The sequence below is a fragment of the Camelus bactrianus genome, chromosome 14 (assembly GCF_048773025.1).
Source record: "Camelus bactrianus isolate YW-2024 breed Bactrian camel chromosome 14, ASM4877302v1, whole genome shotgun sequence".
NCBI classification, from domain to species: Eukaryota; Metazoa; Chordata; class Mammalia; order Artiodactyla; family Camelidae; genus Camelus; species Camelus bactrianus.
The window spans coordinates 57,882,478-57,906,347 of record NC_133552.1 but is presented as its reverse complement, the minus strand read 5'-3'; the positions used below and the strand labels follow the sequence as shown (position 1 = coordinate 57,906,347).

The window sequence follows — 23,870 nt, the reverse complement described above, 5'->3', positions numbered from 1 at the left end:
CTGGGCCCCAAATCAGTCTCCATCCATTACTAGCTACTTATCACCATTTGCAAGTCTATTATTTAATTGCTTGCTCTCTTGTTCCCTCCATGAGAATGTATACTTGTGGAGGGCAGACACTTTGTGTATATTGCTCATTTCTGTGTCCCCCATTGCCTTTAATGGTCCATGGTATACAGCTGGTGCATAATAAATACTTGTTGAATAATTAAATGTGCCTTGGGCAGTTTCTTCAACTTCTGTCAGTTTCCTCAACTCAAGAGATACTGACAATAACATTTACCTTGCTGAGGACACGTGAAAATCTGATAAAATGTGTGAGAGCATCAAACCCAATGTATGCAATGATGCCTGATGGAAAGAAATACGGTTCCTACAGCAAAGATGACCTAGATTTTAACCTGCCATCTTTTATTTACGCTAATTAGGACAAGCCAGTTAGCCTCGCTAAGCTCTGCATCCTCACCTGTAAAAATGAGAATAATCATACCTGTTTCACAGAACTGTTACGGGGTATAAGTGGGATAACGTTCCTGGGAGGGTTTAGGAAACTGTTAAGCCTGGTAAACGTCTGCTGTTTCCCCGTTTGCTCAATGATTCCACTCAATAGCCCTAAACGCCCCCTGGTGGCCCAGGGTGGTAATGCATTCTTTGAGTTGCTCCTTAAAGACTGGAGCCATCTTGGCTGCCAGATGCTATTTACCTAAAGCGGAGGAAATGCTGGGGCTCTTCCAATGTCCCACCCCTCCTTCCCGGAAAAAGCAAGGCTAAACTCAGCACAGTTCTTTTTTTTTTTTTTTTTTTTTAAATAGGACATCTAAATACCACATAAGATCACTTGACTACAATATACCACGTTCTTAACATTTTCTCTAATTTATCTTTAGTGACCTTTACAAGGGGAAAAAATGCCCATTAATTAAATTCAGAGATATCACAATTGCTAAGGGAATTGTTTTAAACACTGGTATTATGAACAAGAAGTAATATAACCTTTACAAAGATATTATTAAGGTGATTTAGAATATTAGAAATGTGGTAAGCAAATAATGGCAGGAGATTCTAGCTGAGAAAAATAATGGCCCCATCTCTTTCTGAAAAGGACTCACAAATGCAAGTATTTAAGGGGCAATTTTAAAAATGTCAAAAGCAGTAAGGGGAGATGACGGCTATAAGATGTGACAGTGGTTTATGTGACAGACATTATCCTACAATAGAAGGCCAAGTTCGGTGCTGGGATTAGAGCACAGTGGTGCTTGTAGGTGTTGCTAATTTTTAGTTTCTTTTTAGGGGAAATGGAGCAAGATCTCTTCTCAAGGACATTCCCTAAGCTTTGCAGATTGACAAGTATATAACCTCTTTAGGTCAGAGAGGAGAGGGAATGAAGGCCAACATCAACTAATTCTTATGTAGCTTGAACTATTTATTCCAATAGTCCTTCTCTAGAAAATAAAGCATTTTGTTAGATAAAGAAGACAGAAGGGATAAACTGGGAGGAGTGAGGCCAAGGAGTGAGCAGGGGAGAAGCAGAAAAGGCTAAAACTTTGTATAATTTTCTCTTTTGAAGAGGGAAGGAGAAGTTTGGTAAAGATGGTGGATGCTGAGAAATTTTACATCAAGTTTATTGGGTTGGCAATTATCCTGCACTTAGAAAATTAATCTTTGAGTTATTTAAAGTGGAATAGAGCTACAGTCATCAAGACAGCATGGTATTGGTATAAAAACAGGCATATAGACCAATGGAACAGAATAGAGAGCCCAGAAATGAACCCACAAACTTTTGGTCAACTGATCTTTGACAAAGGAGGCAAGAACATACAATGGAATAAAGACAGTCTCTTCAGCAAATGGTGTTGGGAAAACTGGACAGCTGCATGTAAATCAGTGAAACTAGAACACTCCCTTATACCATACACAAAAATAAACTCAGTATGGATCAAAGGCTTAAACATAAGACAAGATACAGTAAACCTCCTAGAAGAAAACATAGGCAAAACATTATCTGACATACATCTCAAAAATGTTCTCCTAGGGCAGTGTACCCAAGTGATAGAAATAAAAGTAAGAATAAACAAATGGGACCTAATTAAACTTACAAGCTTCTGCACAGCAAAAGAAACCATAAACAAAACAAAATGACAACCTACAGAATGGGAGAAAATTTTTGCAAAAGTTGAAACTGACAAAGGCTTGATCTCCAGAATATATAAGCAGCTCACATGATTTAATAAGAAAAAACCAAACAACCTAATCCAAAAATGGGCAGAAGACCTAAACAAGCAATTCTCCAAGGAAGAAATACAAATGATCAATAGGCACATGAAAAAATGCCCGATATCACTAATTATCAGAGAAATGCAAATCAAAACTACAATGAGGTATCACCTCACACCAGTCAGAATGGCCATCATTCAAAAGTCCACAAATGACAAATGCTGGAGAGGCTGTGGAGAAAAGGGAATCCTCCTACACTGGTGTTGGGAATGCAGGTTGGTGCAGCCGCTGTGGAAAACAGTATGGAGATTCCTCAAAACACTAGGAATAGACTTACCACATGACCCAGGAATCCCGCTCCTGGGCATATATCCAGAAGGAACCCTACTTCAAAAAGACACCTGCACCCCGGTGTTCATAGCAGCACTATTTACAATAGCCAAGACATGGAAACAGCCTAAATGTCCATCGATAGATGACTGGATAAAGAAGAGGTGGTATATTTATACAATGGAATACTATTCAGCCATAAAAACGACAACATAACGCCATTTGCAGCAACATGGATGTTCCTGGAGAATGTCATTCTAAGTGAAGTAAGCCAGAAAGAGAAAGAGAAATACTATATGAGATTGCTCATATGTGGAATCTAAAAAAACCATAAGAACATAAATACAAAACAGAAACAGACTCATAGACATAGAATACAGAATACAAAGTTGTGGTTGCCAAGGGGGTGGCGGGTGGGAAGGGACAGACTAGGAGTTCAAAATATGCAGATACTGACAGGCATATGTAGAATAGATAAACAAGATTACACTGTACAGCACAGGGAAATATATACAAGATCTTGTGGTAGCTCACAGCAAAAAAGAATATGACGATGAATATACGTATGTTTATGTATAACTGAAAAATTGTGCTCTATACTGGAAATTGACACAACATTGTAAACTGACTATAACTCAATAAAAATGTTATTAAAAAATGGAAATAACTACTGAACATTTTCTGCAGGGGACAACTTGGTAGGATGATGGTTAAGTCTTAGATGACTTAATGTCTTCCATCTGTAACTTGTTTCTTTCTAGCTCATTAATTCAAGCACACAAGCACCATCTTTTGCTTCAGTGACCAAATTACAGAATCACTGGCAACTCTACATCTTATGTTCAAGAAATCTTTTCGAAGAAATCTCTCTATGAGAATATACATTTTTTAAAAAACTAAAACAACAAAACAAAAAACAACAAAACTTGCTTTTATCCTTATGCACCTAGAAACCACTTAGCCAAAACCCAAATATAGTCAGTTTCATTCCATGTGCCTTTAATAGTCTCTCAAATCACTTGTGAGATTTTGTGATCTTTAACAGAACAGTCATGTGTAATACTGCATCAGCATGTTACTATTTCTCTATTTCAGACACACATGTCAGTGGCTGGTGTGTGTGCACGACTGGAGAGAGAACTAATGCAGTTAGTTTCATGGCACACGAGATCGTATCTTAGCTCCTTGACACATGGCCTCCCTCATTTGCACCTCCCAACAATCCTTAATCAGGAATGCTTCCTATTCTATAGAAAAGGAACCTGAGGCTCAAGAAATAATCTATTTAAGCCTTCAGTTCATAAGCGATGAAACAGATCCCAGCCCCGCCTTGTCTGAGTGAGCGATCTGGAGAACATTCTGCTCTTGATGGTTGGGCGGAGGGACAGGGATTTGAGACAGAGACATAAATGCTGATGGGGAAAGGAGGCATGGGAAAACATTACTTTGCTGCTTTATCTTTAATGGATCGTTTGGCAGATGCAACTCAGTTTTAGCTTTGGTGGAGCTGAATGTCAGCCACTGAAACTATTCCTTAAGAGCACTTAGTATTTTAGTAGCATCCTAAGTTTTGTGGATCTGCGCTCTCCGCCCAAAGGATTATAAAGAGCTTTGCAGATGGGGTAGGAATGACACAAGTGTTAAGGTACATATTGCTCTTGAAGGAAAATTTCGGTATAATCTTCTATAACTGGTTTCACTCTGGAGGTTACTGGTACTGGAAGAGGCTTTCTTACTCGTGTCCTGGAAGTTGACGTCATTGCCATTGTACGCATTCTTTAGTTTGTTGGTCATCACGCGGAGAGCCATGATCTGCTGTCTGATGAACGTGTCAGGCCGTGTGATGTCCACGTCCACCTCGGGGTTGTTGATCTGGTTGGTCAGCCCATCATTCATGATCTCAGGCAAGTATCTGCAGGGCAAAGAGGCAGAGAAGAGATTAGGGGGAGGTAAGAGGGACCTCGAACCCGGATTCTGCCACGCTGTCTCTAACAGTGAGCCGGAACATCGGCCAAAATGGGGCTTGGTTCCTGGAAAAAAGGCCAAACAGTGAAAACAAGGCATACATTTTCCCAGAGGAAGATATGGCTAAAATGTCTTCAGAGTAGTTTTTTAAAGGCACCGAATTCTTAGGTAGGCTTGCCTACAAATGAATACGCAACTGGGGACTTACAGAAATTATTACCTAAAACGAACTACTCTTTCTCCCTCCATCCCAAATGTTAGATACTTATGTCAAAGACTGGACAGCTTCCTCAGCTCTCCTGAGGATTTCGCTGGACTTGTGAACTACATGTGATCCCAGAGTGTCCCCTTGGATGTGGTTGGGCTTTCTCAACGGAGGAGGCCCCACCTCAGGTTTGAATCAGAAGAAACTTCTGGGTACCAAAATCCATCTTTGGAAAGTTGGAGGAGCAACCAGTGATCACTGAAATATTGAAGTGTTCATTAGGGTTTTTATTTGGCAATAGAATCTTGGGTCTAACTCATTACGGAATAAAAGAGAAAAATTAAAGATTCTTCAATTCTCCACCTTGTAATGAAATGTCAAATTTATGTTACAATGTCAAAATGTCCAAATTGTCAGTCCTTCCAATGTCCACAGCCTCAGCAGCCCTTATACCAGTGGAGACGAAAGATCTCAGCAAAGCGCTTGGAGCACCTCTGATCATAAACTACAACTCACACTTTATGGCTCAACAACCAAACCCTTCTCCATCTTGTCTCTGCTTTCTTAGGCTGCAGTAACTCCCTTCAAGGGACCCTCCTTGCCTTATGGAATCTCCCTGGACCCATCTTACCCTTGCCATCAATACACTTTCCCATTTAAGTTCCAAATATTGTTGGAGACCCAGGTCAATCCTCACTTTCTCTTTAAGCAGTTTTCCAGCTTTGGGGGTCCTGCCCACTCTTATAGAGCTTCCAAGTTTGGCAGAGCAGTTCATGCACTGCACCAAAGTCATCTGCTGAGAGAGGAGGTTGGAGCTGAAATCCAGCCTGAGTGCACTTGCAGGGCACCATTCACTGAAAGGGGTGCCTTTTTCTTTCCTTTTTTTTTTTTGGTAGGAATCTTTTTATTTTAGGAAATTTCAATATACACCAAAGTAGAGACAATAGTATAATGAACCCTCCTGTACCCATCTGGGTGCCTTTTCTAATTCCTACAGAGGTGCTATATTTGTCTATATCCTGATAAGAAACAGATGGCACCCTCAAAGGAGCAATAAAGAGAGTTTAGAGAAGAGATATTTACAAAGGTGTGAACAGAGTTAAAGGAAACCAGCCAGGATGGCGAAGAAGCCTGGGGCTGGCAACAGCAGAAGGTCCAGAGAGGATGGAGCTATTATCAGAATGCACAAGAATGAAACCACGGAATGGGGCCACATGACCCTGCAACAGCCAAGCCAAGGTCCCTCAGGGAGGGAGCTGAGGTAATGATACCCCGATTCTCCAGTCCCTCCTTCTGATCTCTGGCTGCTGCCTCCCATTGGCTGAACCCAGCTGGAAGCCAGCAGGAAAGGATGTCCCAGTGATTTGATGATTTGGTTTGTAGAAGTTCTCCCTCAGGGCACAGACCAAGGTGGAGTGATGAAGTGTGGATTTCAAGGGGAGTCAGAACCTCCATCCCAGGCACCCAACAGGCTGGTGGCAGCCCTGCCTAATTGCTGTCATTACTATTCTTTTACTGCCTCTCCTAGTGTTGCTTGAAAGCCAAAAACAAACAAAAACAAAAAACAAAAAAAACCCCAAAAACCTTCCATTGCTCTTTTTTGTCCTTCCTGTTTGCATATTCTCGTACAATATACTCATGCTTAAAATTCTTCCCCTTCTTGCAGGTTATTTTCCGAGTTTCAGAAACCAAAGGCTCTATCCATCAGCCACCAAAAGAAGAAATAGAAACACACAAAGAAACTTTATAGGTAAGCCTTTTTTGCTGGTGTTGAAATCTCATGCATGATGTATTTGTGTATGAGCTGGTTTACCCACTTGAAATCAGAGGTCCCCTGAAGAAGCTCCATGTCTTCATCCACATCTTGAACAAAACCAGTGTCATGATGTTCACTATGTAATGAACAATAAAACTCACAGGGTGCATTGCAAATTCTTTTCCATAAAACTTCACAGTATGTACTGCCCTAAAAGTGTCCTACTTGAAATTTTTTAGAAAGGTCATGGAAATATATTTCTTTATTTTTGCAGTTGAGCATAATGTGTGTGCTGCCTTTTAATATATCTGGCATACCAGTAAAATCTTGTCAGATTCCGAGATGGTCTACCTGATGTATGTTCTAAAATATGACACTGGATTGACTGTTATTGACATTCAATTATATGTGCTGGGCTCCGTGAGCTCTACTTAATTGCTGAAGCTCACTGGAATAAACAATACAAGGCTGACACAGGAGCTCAGAGGGGCTGAAAATGCTGGCAGGTTCTGGTATTGCTCCTCGGCATTTTGAAAAACGGTTCCTGGAGCTGAACCTTCCCTGAGTCAGAGGAGGACTTTGCTGCTTTCAGATGCTGCGCGCACGGCAGGGCTGGCCAAGACTCATCCATCTGAGGCTGACTGAGATCGCTTACGTGGGGATGCTGCCCCGGGAGTCTGAGCGTGCAGGAACAACGGGAGACCCGGCAAAGAAACCCAGCCTCTTAACTGTGTCTGCTGATGCTCAGCCACTTAATGAAAACAAGTCACAGCGTGCCCATGTCCTCAAGATCCTTTTCTCCTTTTGGTGTATTCAAAGGGTGACTTGAGAGACAATGTGGTAACTTAAACGGAAAAACACAGTTGAGAAAGAAAATGTCCATTTTGTCACTCCAGCGCTCCACCCTGAGGCCAAATCTGTGGATGCCCAGAGCGCAGCCTGAGGGGGCAGTGGATGCCCAGTTCAGCACCAGCCCTTTTCTTTGCTGCCCGAGTTGTTTGATCTCTTTACACGACGCTCATGTCCTGCAAAAGCAGACACATCTCTGAACCCATAATAGTCTTCCCTTTGTTAGATCTTGCATCAGCTCTTTGGCACGACAGCATTCTATTTTTGCACCATCATGGTTCCCATGTTCCCAGACTGGATGCACATTGACCTGGGGCAGGGACAACCCAGAAATGAGGACAAATTGGGGGTGGGGTTGTCACCTTTGGCCAATACCTCATGCTTGGTGTGGAAAGTGAGTGGCCTCTGTGAACACTCTAGTAGACCTTCCCCATTTTGGAAGAGCACGGGGAGGGACTAAATCTTGGGCAGTTCTGCAGAATACTTTTTCTTCCCATCTGCTATGGTCTACAGGTGTGTGTTCTCCCCAAACCCACATGTTGAAAACCTAATGCTGAAGGTGATAGTATTAGAAGGCGAGGCCTAGGGGGAGTGTCCCCATGATTGGGACTAGAGCTCTTATAAAAGAGGCCACACAGGGCTTCCTGGCCCCTTCTGCCATGTGAGGACACAGCGAGAAGCCTACGGCCCTCCTTTGACCATGCTGGCACCTTGAACTTGAATTTCCAGCCTCCAGAACTGTGAGAAATAAACTCCTGTTGCTTCTAAGCTACTCAGTCTGTGCCGTTCTGTTACACAGTCTGAACAGACTAAGACAACGTCTACCTTCATACAGTTGATGTAAGCGTCCTTGATTGCAGCCAACCTTTACAGCTGATTAGGTGAAAAAGTCCCATGGGAATTTGGGGGGTGCGCATACAGACAACGTTGTGGGTGGCTGCAGGCTCCGTCACTGGCAGAACTGATAGCCCCTGCCACATAAGAGACGTTAAACATGACTCACCCCCACCCCCCAAGTTTCCCCTGGCCAGCACGGTGCCTGCCATGGTTTAAAAATCACTCCTTTCCATCGAGTCAGTGCTTCTAGAAAGATCTGTTGATGTCTGAATGTGTTTGCTGGGGGGAGGGACGTGAACTTACCAGTGCTTAGTGTTTCTCATCACCACTCGTTACTGCTGGTAGTTGTTTTGGTGAAAAGAGGTGCGTAGTGAGGGAAAGGGACACACAGTTCACAAGATTTAATGGGATTTGAAGGTTAGTAACAGCCTCAGAAGTAAGGAACTTGTAAGGAAGGTTAGCCTGGGGGTGCCCAGTGGAGCTGGTGAGAGTCCAAATAGAAGCTGGAGGAAGGATGAGGAGAAATGGGGTCCCTAGGTGACAACGTGGGTTTATTTTCAGGTGCCTGACACCTCCTCGGACAGCTCCAGCCTCGAGGCGCACTTGGAAGAGGGCCGTGAAAACAGCTTCAATCCTGTTTGTTGCTACAAATGAGCTCCGTTCAATACGTATCTCTATAGCAGAGTCTAATTCAGCGCTCCAAAGGCACCCATCTCCAGTGGGCTGACGTGCTCAACTACTCTAAGAAGACAGAATATTCAGACAGGTCTGAAATGCCCCATCTGCAGTTCCAAAATTTGAAAGTCTCCAAACACTTACTAGCCGAACTTGATCTGATTATCATTTATTCCACTTAATGTGAATAGTAATATATTTTGCTGCAGAAACTTAGTGTGTTTGACTGTGAGCTGTAGCCCCCACTGGGCGTATGACATAATATATAGTATGTGCACTGGGATGTTTTCCTAAAATCAAAACAGTTCTGAAGTCTGAAACATGAGTAGTCCAAAGATATCAAACAAGGCATTGAGAACCTCGGGTACCCATACCCTTTTTCAAAAGCATTTGGAAAATATGTCAAATTTCACACTCATTAGGATGGATGTGAAAAAGAAAGAGAAAGAGAAAGAGAAAAAGAAAGGAAAAGGAAAAAGAAAACGAAAACCAGAAAATAACAAGTGTTGGTGAAGATGTGGAATGGAGTGCAAGTGCCTGGCATTAAGCCACTGACAGCCAAGGCAGCAGTTTTAAAAGGCATCCATCCCGAATGGACACCTTGCCCGCTGTACGGCGCAGCTGCTAGGACACACTTAGATAAGAAACTGGGCCTCACCCGTGAAGGTCGCCTTTCAGAACGGCCTGGGTAACCGCCATAGCGAGGGCTTGAGTGACTGGAATCTCCCTTCTGGCACTGTGTGCTTTCATGTAGCCAAGAAAGAATGAGTTCTTGAAACTACAGCACCCCACCCTTAGACCCTAATAAAGGCGGAGTCCCAGGCCATCCCTCTCTCGCTACCAGAGATCTCGCTGTGTGGCCATCAGGTGTGCCATGCACTCCTCTGTGGGTAATAAATCTCGTTCCTCAGGGTTCCCTGATGGCCTCTTACTGCAGTGCATCCTGTGATTTATGATCATAAGAACCGCAAAAGCCAACCCAGCCGCAAACGGGGGTCCTGGTGGAGGAAATGTCTGTGGAGCTTGCTATGAGTGATAAGTGACCCGGTCAGCACATCAGGCATTCCTAGCCCAGGGTGCCCTCCTCAGTAGGCTTGGGACCCCTGGAGCAGGGAGAAATTGGGACTCTTGTGCCTGGCTAGTGGGAATATAAAATGGGGCAGTGCAATGGAAAGCAGTATGGCAGTTCTACAAAAAAAGTGAAAAATAGAATTACCATATGATCCAGCAATTCCACTTCTGGCCACATAAAAGAACTGAAAGCAAGGGCTGGAACAGATGCTTGCACACCCGTGTCGACAGCAGCATTATTTACAATAGCCAGAAGGTGGACTCCACCCAAGTGTCCACTGATGGATGAATGCGTTCACAAAATGTGGTCTATGCATGCAGTAATTCAGCCTTAAAAAGGGAGGAGATTCTGACCCATGCTAACATGGATGAATCTTAAAGACATTATGCTAAGTGAAATAAGCTGGACACACAGGGACAAATGCTATCTAATTTCACTTGTACAAGGTACCCGAAGTAATCAAGGGACAGAAAGTAGAATGCTGGTAGCCAGGTGCTGGCGGGAGGGAGGTGTGGGGAGTTACTGTTTAATGGGTGCAGAGTTTGGGTTTAGGAAGATGGAAATATTTGCAGGTGGATGGTGGTGATGGTTGCACAGCCATGTGAGTGTATTGGCTGTACAGTCACAAACGGTTAAAATGGAAATGTTACATCATGTCTATTTTGCCACGTAAAAAAAATAGTGATAAGTGAAATTCTTCAAGTAAATTCTTGAAGACTTGATCTGGAGGTACTTCAGTGAGGTATGTCACTGAGATACGGCTAGAGACACAGAGATTGAGCCAGGGCACCTGAGATCTCTCAGGGACCCAGCAGTGTGATCATGGGCAAGTCACTTAGCCACTGTATACTTATATATATATCCCTCATACAATTATTACTATATACGAATATATATAAATAAGTGAATAATACCTTATTTGTTTCACAAACTGTCATATTAAGTGAAGGTATATGGAGATGCTTGAAAAATATAATACACGATGGCCGTGCATTCCTATGAAAATTAAGTTGTTAACATGGGGCTCCCTCAAATGCCAAGCTCATTTCTTAGGAGGGCCGTCAGCAGCAAAAATGGGAGTTTTAAAGCCTGAATTCATGGACAGAAGAATGATTTGCAGTGGCCTCCCTCCAGCTGGAGACTGCTTGGCATGAAATGGTTTGGAACTCCTGGAGGACACACAGCTCATTGGTTGCGCCAGTGAACAGAAGCTGAATTCTCTGACTTGGCCTCTAAACTCATTGGCAGCAGCTGCCCAAACCAGCTTTTCTTGGTAGGACTGGAGTCAGCAAACTCCAGCACGGATGAAAAAGTAGACCCACGAGCCAGCTCTCAGGGCTGCTGAGGATGTCCTCAGGGTCCTTCTCTCCTGGAACAGTAGCTTTTGTGGGGTCTTCTCCCCCAAGGATTCCAGAGAAGGAAAGTGGGCTTCCAGCAACACCAGCTTGGACAGTTGCCAGTTCTCTTCCCAGACAGACTTCCCACTTTCCCGAGGTGTTTGCCTGGCTGGGTGCACATCACATAGTTCACAGTTCTTTCACATGCAGCTGGAGTGCTTTGGGACATATCCTGCCATCAGACTAAGACAATATTGTCCCTCCAGACCCACCAAGTCACCGTCATTGACAGACTCATCACTGTGCACCATTTCGTCCCTCCTCCAGCTGCTCAAACTTCTCCACTCACGACTCCCCTCTAGCTTCTTTGCTTAGTCGATACACTCCCGAGAGTGATGGATCTATTTTCAAGATTTTTCTATGATTCCTATTTCTTACAATTTATGGTATTTGCCTCCTGGTCTCAGGAAGGATTTCCCTGGGGGACACAGTTATTTCTGTGTGGGTCAGTTGCCATACAAGACAGCGGAGGCTCCCAGCAAAAGCTCTGACTCCAGTGGACTGGATTAATCCGTGTCCCTCAGCCGGCATCTTGATGACCTGCTAGGAAGCATCTTAAAGAGGGGTGGTGGCTAAACACTGGCTTACCAGGAGCAGAAAAACAAAGCTGTTTGGCCAATTTTATGGGTGAGAAGGAGGAGTCTGGAAATGACTGACTCAAGAAGCCCTGAAGACTCTGTGATAATGTATGTTCTCTCATGAAATCCACGTACTCCTGGGACTTGCCTCTGTGGGACTGGCTTCCGTTGTGCTCCTCCTGCCTCACCCCATTGTCCCCCATACTCTCCTTTTCAACTCCTCTGAGCTTAGACAAAGGGTCCCCAGGAGGGGAACACAATCCTCAAGGAACACACAGATGATGTAATTTGACATGGCTCCATCCTCAAAAGCGAGAGTCTGTCTCTATATGAACAGAAAGGTAAGAGGCAACGTGAACATCACGAGGGCTTTAATTTCCTTTCTGCTGCCGTGGGACGGAGTCCCAGCCTCTGTGCGCTATCCACATCAAGTCTGCTTTCCTTCTGAGCCTCTGCTTTCCTGCCTGCCATCGAATCACTCTCCAGCTCCTGTGCAGACAGCTCACTGCAGACACCAGCTGCCCAGAACGTCCTTCTTGGGGATGACGGGTGACTGTGGATGTCCTCCTGTGGGCCCTAGGTTCCCCCTGGGCCCTTTAGGGGGCCTAGATCTGGAACCCGCACCACGATTCTTGAACTGTTTTTCCCTCTGGCCTTCTAGATTATTATTGATTTTCCTCCCATCCTTCCTCGCTTTCTTTCAGTTTCTGTTTGCCTGAGTTAGGTCAGAGTGTTGCTGCGTCTTCTTTCATTGCTCCTAGGAAGTTGCTTAGGTATGTGAGAAGCGGGAGGAAGAGAAGTTACAGTTGCCAACTCACTTTCCTGCTGGTCACTGAAGATGCAGCCTAGGTTGCATTTCTTGGGTGACAGACACTGACCTGAATTCTTTATTCGCTATTCTGATAAAGTAGCATGCGGATTTCAGTACTGTCTGCTGTAGACTGGATGTTTGGGCCCCACCAAGACCCATATGTTGAAGCTCTAACCCTCCATGTGATGATGTCCGGAGGTGGGGCCTTGGGGAGGCAATTAGGTGTAGATGAAGTCGGGAAGGCGGAGCCCCAGGATGGGATTAGTGCTCTGATAGGAAGAAGAAGGGATCAGAGCCCTCTCTCTCTAACCTGTGAGGGCGCAGCAAGGAAGCGGCCACCTGCAAGCCAGGAGGGCTGGGAGGGTTTTCACTAGAACCCAGCCCTGCCAGCAAGCACCCTGATCTTGGACTTCTAGCCTCCAGGCTACAAGAAATCAATGTCTAAGTCCCCAGTCTACGGTAGTTTTGTTATCGCAGCCTGAGCTGAGACATTCATTGAATCCAGTACTGGCCAGGGATTCAAAGTGTCCATCCTTGGCCCATAAGGGCATCTCACTTGAGACCAGAGGTTTGTGCAGACAATGTCCTGTGTCCTGAAGGCTGTGCTGTGTTTCCAACGTAAATTCCCTCTTGATGCACTTGCGAGGCTTAAGCAATTCATTGCTGGGATGACTTGAACCTGGCCTGGGCTCCGGTTGTCCTGAGTGGGTGGCGTGACAGCTGGACCACGTGACCTCCTCAGCCCAGTTGCCGCTGTTGTCTTTCATAGAAGAAGAACCCCACAAAAACAAACATCAAGGGTATCCGTGGAGGCAAAGAGAAAACAGCAAATCGTAACACGGTCCCTGAGGCTTGTGTGTGAACTGAAAAAGGGAATATCTTACATGTTAATGGGAACTTAAAGTAGGGCTGCCAGATAAAACACAGGACTGCCAGTGAAGCCTGAATTTCAGATAAACAATGAATCCTTCTTTTTTTTTTTTTAGTATAAGTGTGTTCCATTTGGTGTCTGCGGTTTTTATGTGCTAAATCCGGCAACTCTGCCTTAGAGCTTTGCTACTCAAAGTGCGGTCCCAGGACCAGCAAAGTCTGCAACCCCTGCAAGCTTGTTAGAAATGCAGCATCTCAGTCCCGCCCCAGACTTACTGAATCAGAATCTGCATTTTTAACAAGATCCCCCAGATTTTAGCCTGTGTGAGAAGCACTGCTTTAGAGCTTACAACCTGTTCTCTCTCTTCCTTCTACCTCACCTCCTGGTTCCAGACCCGCTCAGCTACTGAAACAGACTGAGATCTCCCAGAGATGGATGAAGGTGGGGGCAGGGCAGGAAGTGGGGTTCTCGTTCCAGGGGGGGCCATGGAGCACATATCCTTGACTGTTATCTCAGCACAGCAGATTTCACCCTGTCGTTGCCATAGCAACCGCATCTGGGTGTATCCTGTTCTGTTTCAAGTCATCATTAATTTCAGCAGGTGCTGTTCATTTAGTAAGTATTCATTTTAGCTATTTGGGGAAATACTATATCCTGGAGTAAAGGGACATACCCACTGTAGGAGTCCTTTTGGTTTCAGAAATGTTAACATGGGGACTAGACACGCTTCTGAATGAAGGGAGTGTGGTAAAGAGCTGTGGAGGCTCATTCAGAAAACAATCAGGAGAAACAGGCGTGATGGAGGACAAGCCCGATCAAATACAAAGCTAGGATAAAAGTGCTGCAGGACTGTGGCTGAGGGACTCAGACGGATAAAACACAAAGAGAGGGCGAAATGTCTGAGCTGTTGGTGGCCTCATGCCACAGGCTTGGGTTTAAAAACTCCAGACAGTGACCATCTCTGTCAGTGCTGATCAGCATCGCTGTTCCGTATCCATCGACATCTGTTAATAGGTTTTTTTTTTTTTAAAATAAGCTTCCCATTCTTTTATTTCACATGGATGAGAAGAATAACCTGTCTTTTTTTTTTTTTAATAAGCACTCCTAAACATTTAAGACAACCTATCATCTGAAAGCCCATACTTCAAAAATAGGGAAAAGATAGGTTATCTGCATTACAAACATGTTTCAACTTGCAGCATAGTTCAGTGGAATTTTTTAAAATGAAAATATCTCCTGTGTGTTCCTAGATCAATTAATATTTGGATGAGAAGAAAGCTTCAATTAAATTTAATTCAACAAGTCTTTATTGGTTATCTACTTATAATGCTATTAAATATAAAGTTGTAAGATTAGATTCCATTCCAGTGGAAGAATTAAAAAAAAAAATCCCCAAGAAATTGTAATTTTTCAATGGCAATATAATTTGAGTCACAAGTATTTGACAGACTTATCTTTTTAATAATATACTGTGTTAAATTCTGGAATATTCCTACAAATGACTTTACTGCATTACACTTGATGATTTCCCTCACTTGCATAAATCCTCCAATGGCTTCCCACGGACCCCGGGATAAAATTCCGATCTGGCCCCTGAGTACTGTGTGGTCCTTTCCTAACCGGCAGTCCATTAAGATGGTACTTGAAGTTCCAAAATCCACTGTCCTCTCTCCAGCCATTGTGCCTTTTCCGGTGTTGACAGACACCACTGCCGTCAAATAGTACTTGAGTCACAGAGCCTTGCAAGTGCCTGGGCCAAGGGAGGAGTGTTTAATAATATTGCTGATGGACTGAATGAACGAATGTAGATCCACTAAAGCTTGTACAGGGCTGAGAATCTGTTTCATTTGCTCTCCTAACCTGGGGAGGACAGTATTTAGCTGTCACTCTGTTTTAGAGGCAGGGCATTGAAGTGGAAAGAACCCTGGGCTAGGGTTTGGGAGATCTCAGCTTCCGCCTTTGCTCGTCAGCTGACGTTAGACTAATGGCTTACCCAGTCTGGGCTCCTGGCTGCACAGTGCGGAGCCGGGCTGAGCCAGGCCAGTCTCCTCCAGCTCTAGCCTCAGTGGTCTTTGTCTTCTCCACTCATTTTCCAGATGGAGTGTACTCCCTTCCCCAAGCCCTGCCCGAAGCCTTTCCTTATGTTTCCTTTTGTGAGAAATGGCCTATGCACCGTGTCCTGTAACTTGTGCAACAATGCATGGGAATGGAGTTCAAAACACAGCCTCCGTTGTAGCCAAAGCTGAAAGGTAAATGCAGATGGGCAACAGAGCCGCTCAAAAAATCAACCGCTTCATTCATTAGGCCATCTGGTCACCTTTTACAGTGCCTTTTTCTACCATCATCAGGAAAAGACACGTTAGAAGCTGTTAATTCACAGCTGAATTTGCTGGTCCAAGGTCCAAGGTCCAAGGTCCTAAAAGGCTGGACACTGATACATGACTAAACATTTTTGACGGGCGTGTTATTGAGACCTCAAATACACCTTTGTACCCTCCTGATTTGGACATTGATATTTGGGGGTACCTTGAAATGCTTATAGTTCTTTCTATAGCTGTTTTGTTTTCAACTTTCTAAGCTCTTTTCTAGTAGGGCTAATAATATCATTGCCAGTAGATGTTAAAAAATGCGACTCAGCAGTGTGAGAAGTTATACCCAGTGAGCACCTTCCTCGCACCCTGCCTTCTGCAGCTCCTTCTCAACTTGATATCCACGACTCTTCTCGTTTGCTTTTCATCACAGCTGCTTCATATGCTTGAAACCTCCCAAGAAGCCCCAGAACAGAGCCCCCTCTTAGCTTCTCCACCTGCTGGTTGATCCCCAAAGATTCCTTGAGTCCAGTTTACCAGCTGCTCTACCCACCTGCACCCTCGCTAAGGAGGGCCCCGGGCAGATTCCTCTCCTGGTGTCTGCCCTGTCTGTCGGCTCCCAGCCAGTTCCCTCATCCAACTTCTCCACCCTATGAAAACTCAGGCCAAGCCCATTTCTGGGCTGAATCAAGAAAGTCAGAAATTCCATACCAAGTGCCAGCAGCACTGGGCAGCAGAGTGGCAGGATGAGGCACAGACATCTCTCATCAGGGGGTCCAGTGGGCCCTTCCAAGGCATGGGACCTATGAGATGCACTCCTGCTTGTCCATCATTTTCTTTTTCCCTTACCCTTTCAATGAGACTTGAATATTTTTTTTCCTCCAAGGGTGAAAAAAATTATAGTCAGATTTTCACTCCCTGTTTAACTTGTGATGGAAAAAATCCCAGTAAGCTGTACAAATGTAACTCGGATAAAAATAGTCCACTATCTTAAAGTCATTAAGTGAACATAAAAGCTCTTTGTGATCTCAGGATATCCGTAACCTGGCGTCTGTCACCATCGCTCCGTCCTCATCCAGAGGCGAGGCATTCAGAACAAGGATTCCACGCTTAATGGCACCTTGAGAGTAAGTGCTCCCAGGTGTCCATCAAACCTGTCACTCTGAACAGCTGTCGCTAAGTGACAACTTGTCCCTCCACCCTCCGTTGCTTTTTGCACACACAGGTCTGCAGAGCTGTGCCAGGAGAGCCTTCCAGGGCTGGATGTGCAATGCCCCATTCATAAGAACAGTGAGTCGCCCTCACCTGGCTTTGCTGTGCCCATTCCAACATTCCTCTTCGTTGGACGTGCCCGCTGTCACACTCTCGTCCTTGCAGATGGTGTAGGGCAATGCGGACCAGACCTTTTTAGAGAGCTTCAGTTTCTCTTTTATGTCTGTGACCTGATCAAGAAAGCAAGGAAAGACAGTGAACACTCTCCTCAGGCACTGCCCATTTCTACACAAGAATGCAATGCAGGTGAAGGTTAGGACTAGCACAAACTCTCCATCAGCTTTAAGAGAGACAGCATCCTGCAGGATTTTTTGCCCAGGAAAGCCTCACTTCCTCTTCCCTCAATCTCCTTCTAGCTTCCGGCAGAGAATCTCAGGTAACTGGCTCTTGGGTTTCCATCTTTTCTATCCTCCCATTCTTTGCATTTAAAACCTCATGAAGCATCTCAACTGACTTCGGGTCCCTCTTCAGCTGGGAGAAATAGGTGTTCCTTATTGCAAACACCCTAAATATATCCTTTAGAACTCATCTGTCAGGATGTCAGGTAAATGCACCTCAACAGTGCACGAAGAGATACAGAGCTTTCTCCAAAGATCTGCTTGTTTCTGCAAGAACTGCAGATTGTCACTAATTCAGCTGCTGGTAATCTCCACTCTTGACCGACTGACAAGCCCACACTCTTGGACCCTGAGCAGCAAACCAAACCCACTTAGAAATCTCTAGCAGCAGAGGGAGAAGAGTCTTTCCAGACACAGGTAAGTGCAAAATCCACAGCCGTGTGGACGGATAGCCTGGAGGAGCTTGGGACCAGCATCTTTCGTGTTTTCAGGTTCAGCACTAGCTTTTCATCTATGGGGAGGGTAGGGAGAGGGATTCAGTACCATTTTGGCTTCATAACTCGCATCTAGGTCCACACAGCAACAACTCTGATTTCTCATTCTGTCTACATGAACATTGGGAAAATCTATGGATGGTTGAAATGCATCTGTTACTCGTTGAATTATGTCCCCCCGCCACCCCATTCATATGCTGAAGCCCTCAGTACCTCCAAATATGACCTTATTTGGAGTTAATGTTTTTATAGAAGTAAGGAAGTTAAAATGAGGTCATTAGGGTGATCCCTTAATCCAACATGCCTGGGGTTCTTATGCAAAAGGGGAAATATGGATGCAGAGATATCCATAGAGGTAAGACAATGTGAGACACAGGAAGAAGACATTCATCTACAGGCCAAGGAAAGAAGCCTGGAAAAAAATCCTTCCCTCACAGTCTTCAGAAGCAACGAATCCTACCAACACCTCGCGTTTTGGACGTCTGGCCTGCAGAACAGGGAGACGATAGACTTTAAGCCACCCCGTCTGCGCTGTGGTACCTTGTCTCAACAGCTCTGCAAACCGACGCAGCATCCTAGAAGTGAGAACCACTAGACACGTGTGATCTGTAGCCTTTGGAAAGAAAGCATTCTGTGTTTACCGTGGATGAAGTATAGATTTAAGAAAAAAAACTCCAAAGGTCTTTTGTCAGGTTTAAGAGTAAACACAAAGAAATAAAAGTGCTCTGACATTTCATGTTGTCCCTAGTCATATTTCTCGGTAGTTCCAGAATTGTACAGCCCTTGTTCATCTGTGATTCTGGTGATGACAGAGATTTCAGTCCTGGGAAATGTCTGTTCACCAACCAAGTTCTGAAGATGACCAGAAAGTGGAATCTGAGAGCCTGGTATATATCCTTGAATGGTGTGATGTTACTTTTGTTTCAGAACGTTAAAAAAAAAAAAAATCCACCAGTAAATGGCATTCCCAGGAGCAGCTGACACACAGCAGATGTTTAGGTAGCTTGAACACTACGCGCTCCGATTTCCCCAGTCACGCTGACTTTGGTCCACAGGCTGCCCCCCGGCTCTCCTTCCAGCCAACCTGACTGGCTACGGGGCTGCGAGGACGCCAGGCCTTCTCTGCTCACCACTCCTGGTACAGGTACTCATGCATGTTGTTACTGTTTTTTTATTTTTTCATTCTAAAGATATGTGGCCATTTCTATCCAGCCATAGAGGGATGGACATTCTCTGTTCAACAATTATCCAAAAAACCTTCAACCTTCCCCCACCCCATCAAGTACCAACAAATAAATGTTAAAAGCAAGATGGAAAAATCACCATTCTGCAACCATCATAGTAGTAACTGACCTCAGTAAATGTCATCCATAGACACTGTTATGGGTTGAATTGATTCCCCCCAAAAGATGCTGGAGTCTTACCCACTGGGACCTTTGAATGTGACCTTATTTGGAAATAGAGTCTTTGCAGATGATCAAGTTAAAATGGGGTCATTAGGGTGAGCTCTGATCCAGCATGACTTTGTCCTTATAGAAAGGGGAAACTAGGACACAGAGACAGACACGCACGGGGAGAAGACCATGTGAAGATGAAGGCAGAAACTGAGGTGATGTGTCTACAAGCCAAGGAAACCCCAACCACATGAAGCCAGGGGAGAGGCCTGAGACAGCATCTCCCTCACAGCCTCGGGAGGAAGCAGCCCTGCTGGCACCTTGAACTCCAGACTGTGAGAAATTACATTTCTGTTGTTGTAAGTCTCCCAGCTGGTGGCTACGCAGCCCTGGCAAACCAGTACAGGTGCAAAAAATACTGGGCCAAAATGTGATGGGGAATAGGATATTTACACAATCTCGAAGCATCCCCCACACGCGACTCATTACAAAAGGAAACCTGGTCATTTTACACACAGTGCAGAAGCTTGGCGGCCCCCACCTCAGCCAGGGGATGAGTAATGGGACAGGTTGATTTCGGGTGCCTTCTGATGTGATGTGACAAGGAGACATCACTTCTGTAGCTAAAATTCACAACCTGAATCCAACTGTAAGGACACAGTAGACAAACCCAAACTGAGGGACGTTCTACAAAACGACTGGTCGGTATTCCTCAAAAACGTCCTTCATGAAAGACAAACACGAGCTGGAGTTCTAGATGAAAGAGAGTAAGAGACATGGGCCCAAATACAGGGGGCACTTCTGGATTGGGCGCTAGATCAGAAAAATACTTGTCATAAATGACATCATTGAGATAGTTGGCAAAATTTGAATACTGACTCTATATTAGATCATAATATTATTTCAGTGTTAAAATTCCTGAATATGAACTCATACTGTGGTAACACAGGAGAATGTCATGAGCTTAAGAGATACACACTGGAGTGTATAGAGTTAAAGACTTACGATTTCCACAACTTCTTCTAGCACGGTTCAGGAATAATCAGAATCATATTGAACAACAACACATAGATGTAGAGAGAAAGAGAGTGAGAAAGCAAATGTGGGACATTTTTAATAATTGGTGAATCTAGATGGAGGTATAAAAATTTTCCAAAAGTGCAATTTTTCAGTAAGTTTGAATTTTCTTTCAAAATAAAACATGTCTAAGATGAAATCCCTCACAGTTGTTCGGCAGGGTGCCACATTGGGGTCCCTTCACTTCTCATCTGGAATCCCCCCCTTAGGCCACTCATGGTCACTGTTCTCAAACACAGACCCCAGAGGAAGAAACAGGTATCAGATGTTCAGGACTAGTTCAGGGAATAATCAGCAGCTTCAGGACAGAAATACTGTAAGCTTTATTCTGTCTCATAAGAATACGTCAAGAACAAGTGTGCCCTTTCCTGCTTATTTCATGCTGAAATCTCACCTTGATGCTGTGGGAATCTGAACCAAATATATATATTTTGAGACACAAAGAAAGAATAAAATTGCATGATCTCCCATAGGTATCTCCTTTTATAATGTTTGCCAAATTTAACAGTGTAGGTCAGGTGGCTCGTTTTTTTAAAAAAAAAAAAAATCAAACTCAAGCATTATTTCTCTCAAGGTGCATTCCCTGGCTTCTGAGTAGGCTTGGCTTGAACTTTCCGTGTTCCACAGGGCCCTGTTCATGATTCTGAACACCGATCACTCCGACCTCTTATAATTGGCTGACTTTTCTGATTCTCGCTAAGACCACATGATTTTTGATGGCAGGGACTGGGTTCTAATTGGTCTCTATCCTCAGTGCTTAGAAAGAGTCAAGTGGCCAACCATCCCCATTTTACCTGCGACATAGGGGGATCTAGGACACTGAATTTTCAGCATGAAAACTGAGATGAGTTAGTCCTGGGCAAACTGAGATGAGTTGGTCACATATGTTTCAGCACACAGTACGTGCTCAATAAATGTTGATTGAGAAAATGGTTTCATTGCTCCGGTCTGTTACAGAGTCACAGACAACATGGCTAACACAAAAGAGCTGAGGTCACACAGTGTGAGCTCTCATCTCAGAGGGGCCAGGAGGAGTTGTGGGTCCTCCTGGGAGTTGTATCTGGCTTAGCGAGGAGTGTGGGTCCTCTCAGACCATTCGTCTCAGCATACTTTGTAATCAGGTCGTGTTCACGCTGGCATTTCAGACGCCAGGCATTCCCACTGTGCAACTGAAGGTGGAAACAGCAAAAGAGCAGTGAGAGATGTAAATGCTGTTTTAACATTCTGCACGAAAACATGGTCCAATTCTCTTCCAGACTGGGGTGGAGAAGCAGACAGCTGAAAAACATGGACACTATTAGCCACTGGAGGGGAATATGCCTTTGGTTTGAAAGAATAGCTGAATGATTGCAGTTTGTTTTTTAGTATCAACAAAGTTTTTCAATTCTCACATCGTTTGGAAATTTTTTTTTCATTTTCTTTTCTTTTTCTTTTTGAATAATAATGTAACTTACTTTGCCATAGCTCCAGATCTGAGTTGTTTTTTTCCCCCTGGAAACTGAAGTACACACAACAGTGTACTAAGCTTCATGTTAGCAAGTGCTCTTGGTAGAAACATATTACTGAGAATGAGAGTGAGCCTTCCTTCATTAATAACACAGACCTGATGGGAACAAAGAACTGAGATCAAACGTGGAATTGACAATTTCGTGTCCCTGCTTCCCCAAAGAGCAATTCTAGGACAAATGAACACTCTCCAATGCTTGCAAATTCCACTTACCACGTGTCCAGTGTCATATTAGGAATAGTGTACTGTTAGTAATACCTGTGTACTAAATATTTTTCATCTATGCTGTTGACAGATTGTGAAAGTTAAACAGTTTCTGTTGTCCCATAGGAATCTGACCCAAATGTATACTGCTGGGATCCATAGGAAAACCCAACCCCTCTTACAGAACTTATCTGGACTTGGTTCTGATTTCTGACAATTTCAATTACTGGCTTCAGTAAAGGCAGACACCCTTCATTTAAAATCTGTCAAGGGTCCTGAATACTTAACCATAGCAAGACAGTGATACCATTTTCATACCCACCCTACAGAATTGGACAAATACACCAGAGAGGGAGGTAGCGGATAAGGGGGAGGGACTGCTGAAAGCAAGGAGATTGGCAAAGACAAAGAGCAGAAAGGACTGTCCAAGCACTGTTGTCTGACAACTGCACTTAAGAAGCCCTCTTGCCCCAAATACTTAACCTGAATCTTATCAACCTTCCGCCTTAACAACTTAACAACAGGAAATGTTGGGGAGAGAGGTATAAACTAAATAACACCGTAAATAAATGATCAGACATATCCAGTGCGTGGTATAGTATATAAGACACCTGCCTTTACTCTTCAAAAGAGGAGGGGAAAAAAGAAAAGAAGACTGCTGTTAAAAAAAAAAAAAAAACTAAACAAACAAAAAACCACACACACAAAAACCAAAACCAAAACTCTAGCAGGATAACGACCAAATGCTATGTGAAGACTTTAGCTGAATCCTGGATTTTGAGGTGGGTACGAAGCCATAAGAGAGAGACTTGCGATAATTGGGAAATTTTGAATATAAAGTAGAGTAGATGATATTACTGAATTACGGTTAATGTTGAGCGTAGTCATGGTATTGTGGCCGTGTAGGAGACTGTCCTTGCTTTTAGAAGATTCATGAAAAGATATTCAGTGATGAAGTGTTATTTTGTCTTTTACTTATTTGAAAATAGCAAAAAAGTCAGCCATCAATGAATCTACACAAGGGATATATAGATGTTAATTTTATCATTTTCCAACCATTTCATTATCGTTTGAAAAAGTTAAAAATAATGAAAAGCTGTAAAAAGAAATAAGACTTTATTGTCAGGGCACACGGTGCTCCCCTGCTGCCTTCAGCCTAGGGCAGTAATTGATTCGAAACGATTGTGGGGTAACTGGGAGCTTTCACTGAGCTAAGGCACTTACATTCAATCTTCACAATTCTATCCGGGCTGAAGTATCATCTCCCGCTTACAACTGGGAAATGGGCTTCAGCGAGGTGAAAAAAAGTGGCCACACATCTAGTAAGTGGGAGAGGTGAGATTCACGTTCAAATGCAGACTTCGGAATTGTTACTCTTAACCGCTAGGAGTAACAGGGAGGTTGCCTCCCGCCATGGTCTCCAATGTGTGTGTGTTGGGTTGATGGTGGGGGTGCTGTGTACCTCCTTGGGGGTGTGCAAATGATTCAGTGTGATTCAAGACAAAAACATTAGAACTTCTATTTTGATTTTTTAAGTATAAAAATATAAGGGGAATTGAGACTTCCTAATATGTCATCTATTTACATACCGATATGTCTTCAATCAGTCCATATGGTGTAGCCGCTTCTCAATTATCCATGGAAAGAGTAAGACCCCACATTGGGAAAAGGCTCTCCCTTTATTAGCTTGCTCCGGGGGCACTGAAATCTATCAC

The 23,870-nt window shown here is 44.0% G+C and overlaps 1 protein-coding gene across 1 annotated transcript in view; it reads right to left on the bottom strand.

The window, feature by feature from the left end:
* Positions 1-23,870, bottom strand: part of GPC6 (glypican 6) — a 998,187-nt gene that overhangs the window by 5,385 nt on the left and 968,932 nt on the right. Inside the window, exons 7-8 of the mRNA XM_074378417.1 lie at positions 17,175-17,311; positions 4,281-4,456 (exon numbers count right to left, since the gene is read on the bottom strand). Coding sequence (XP_074234518.1) covers positions 4,281-4,456; positions 17,175-17,311 — 313 coding nt within the window. The remainder of the gene's footprint in view (positions 1-4,280; positions 4,457-17,174; positions 17,312-23,870) is intronic.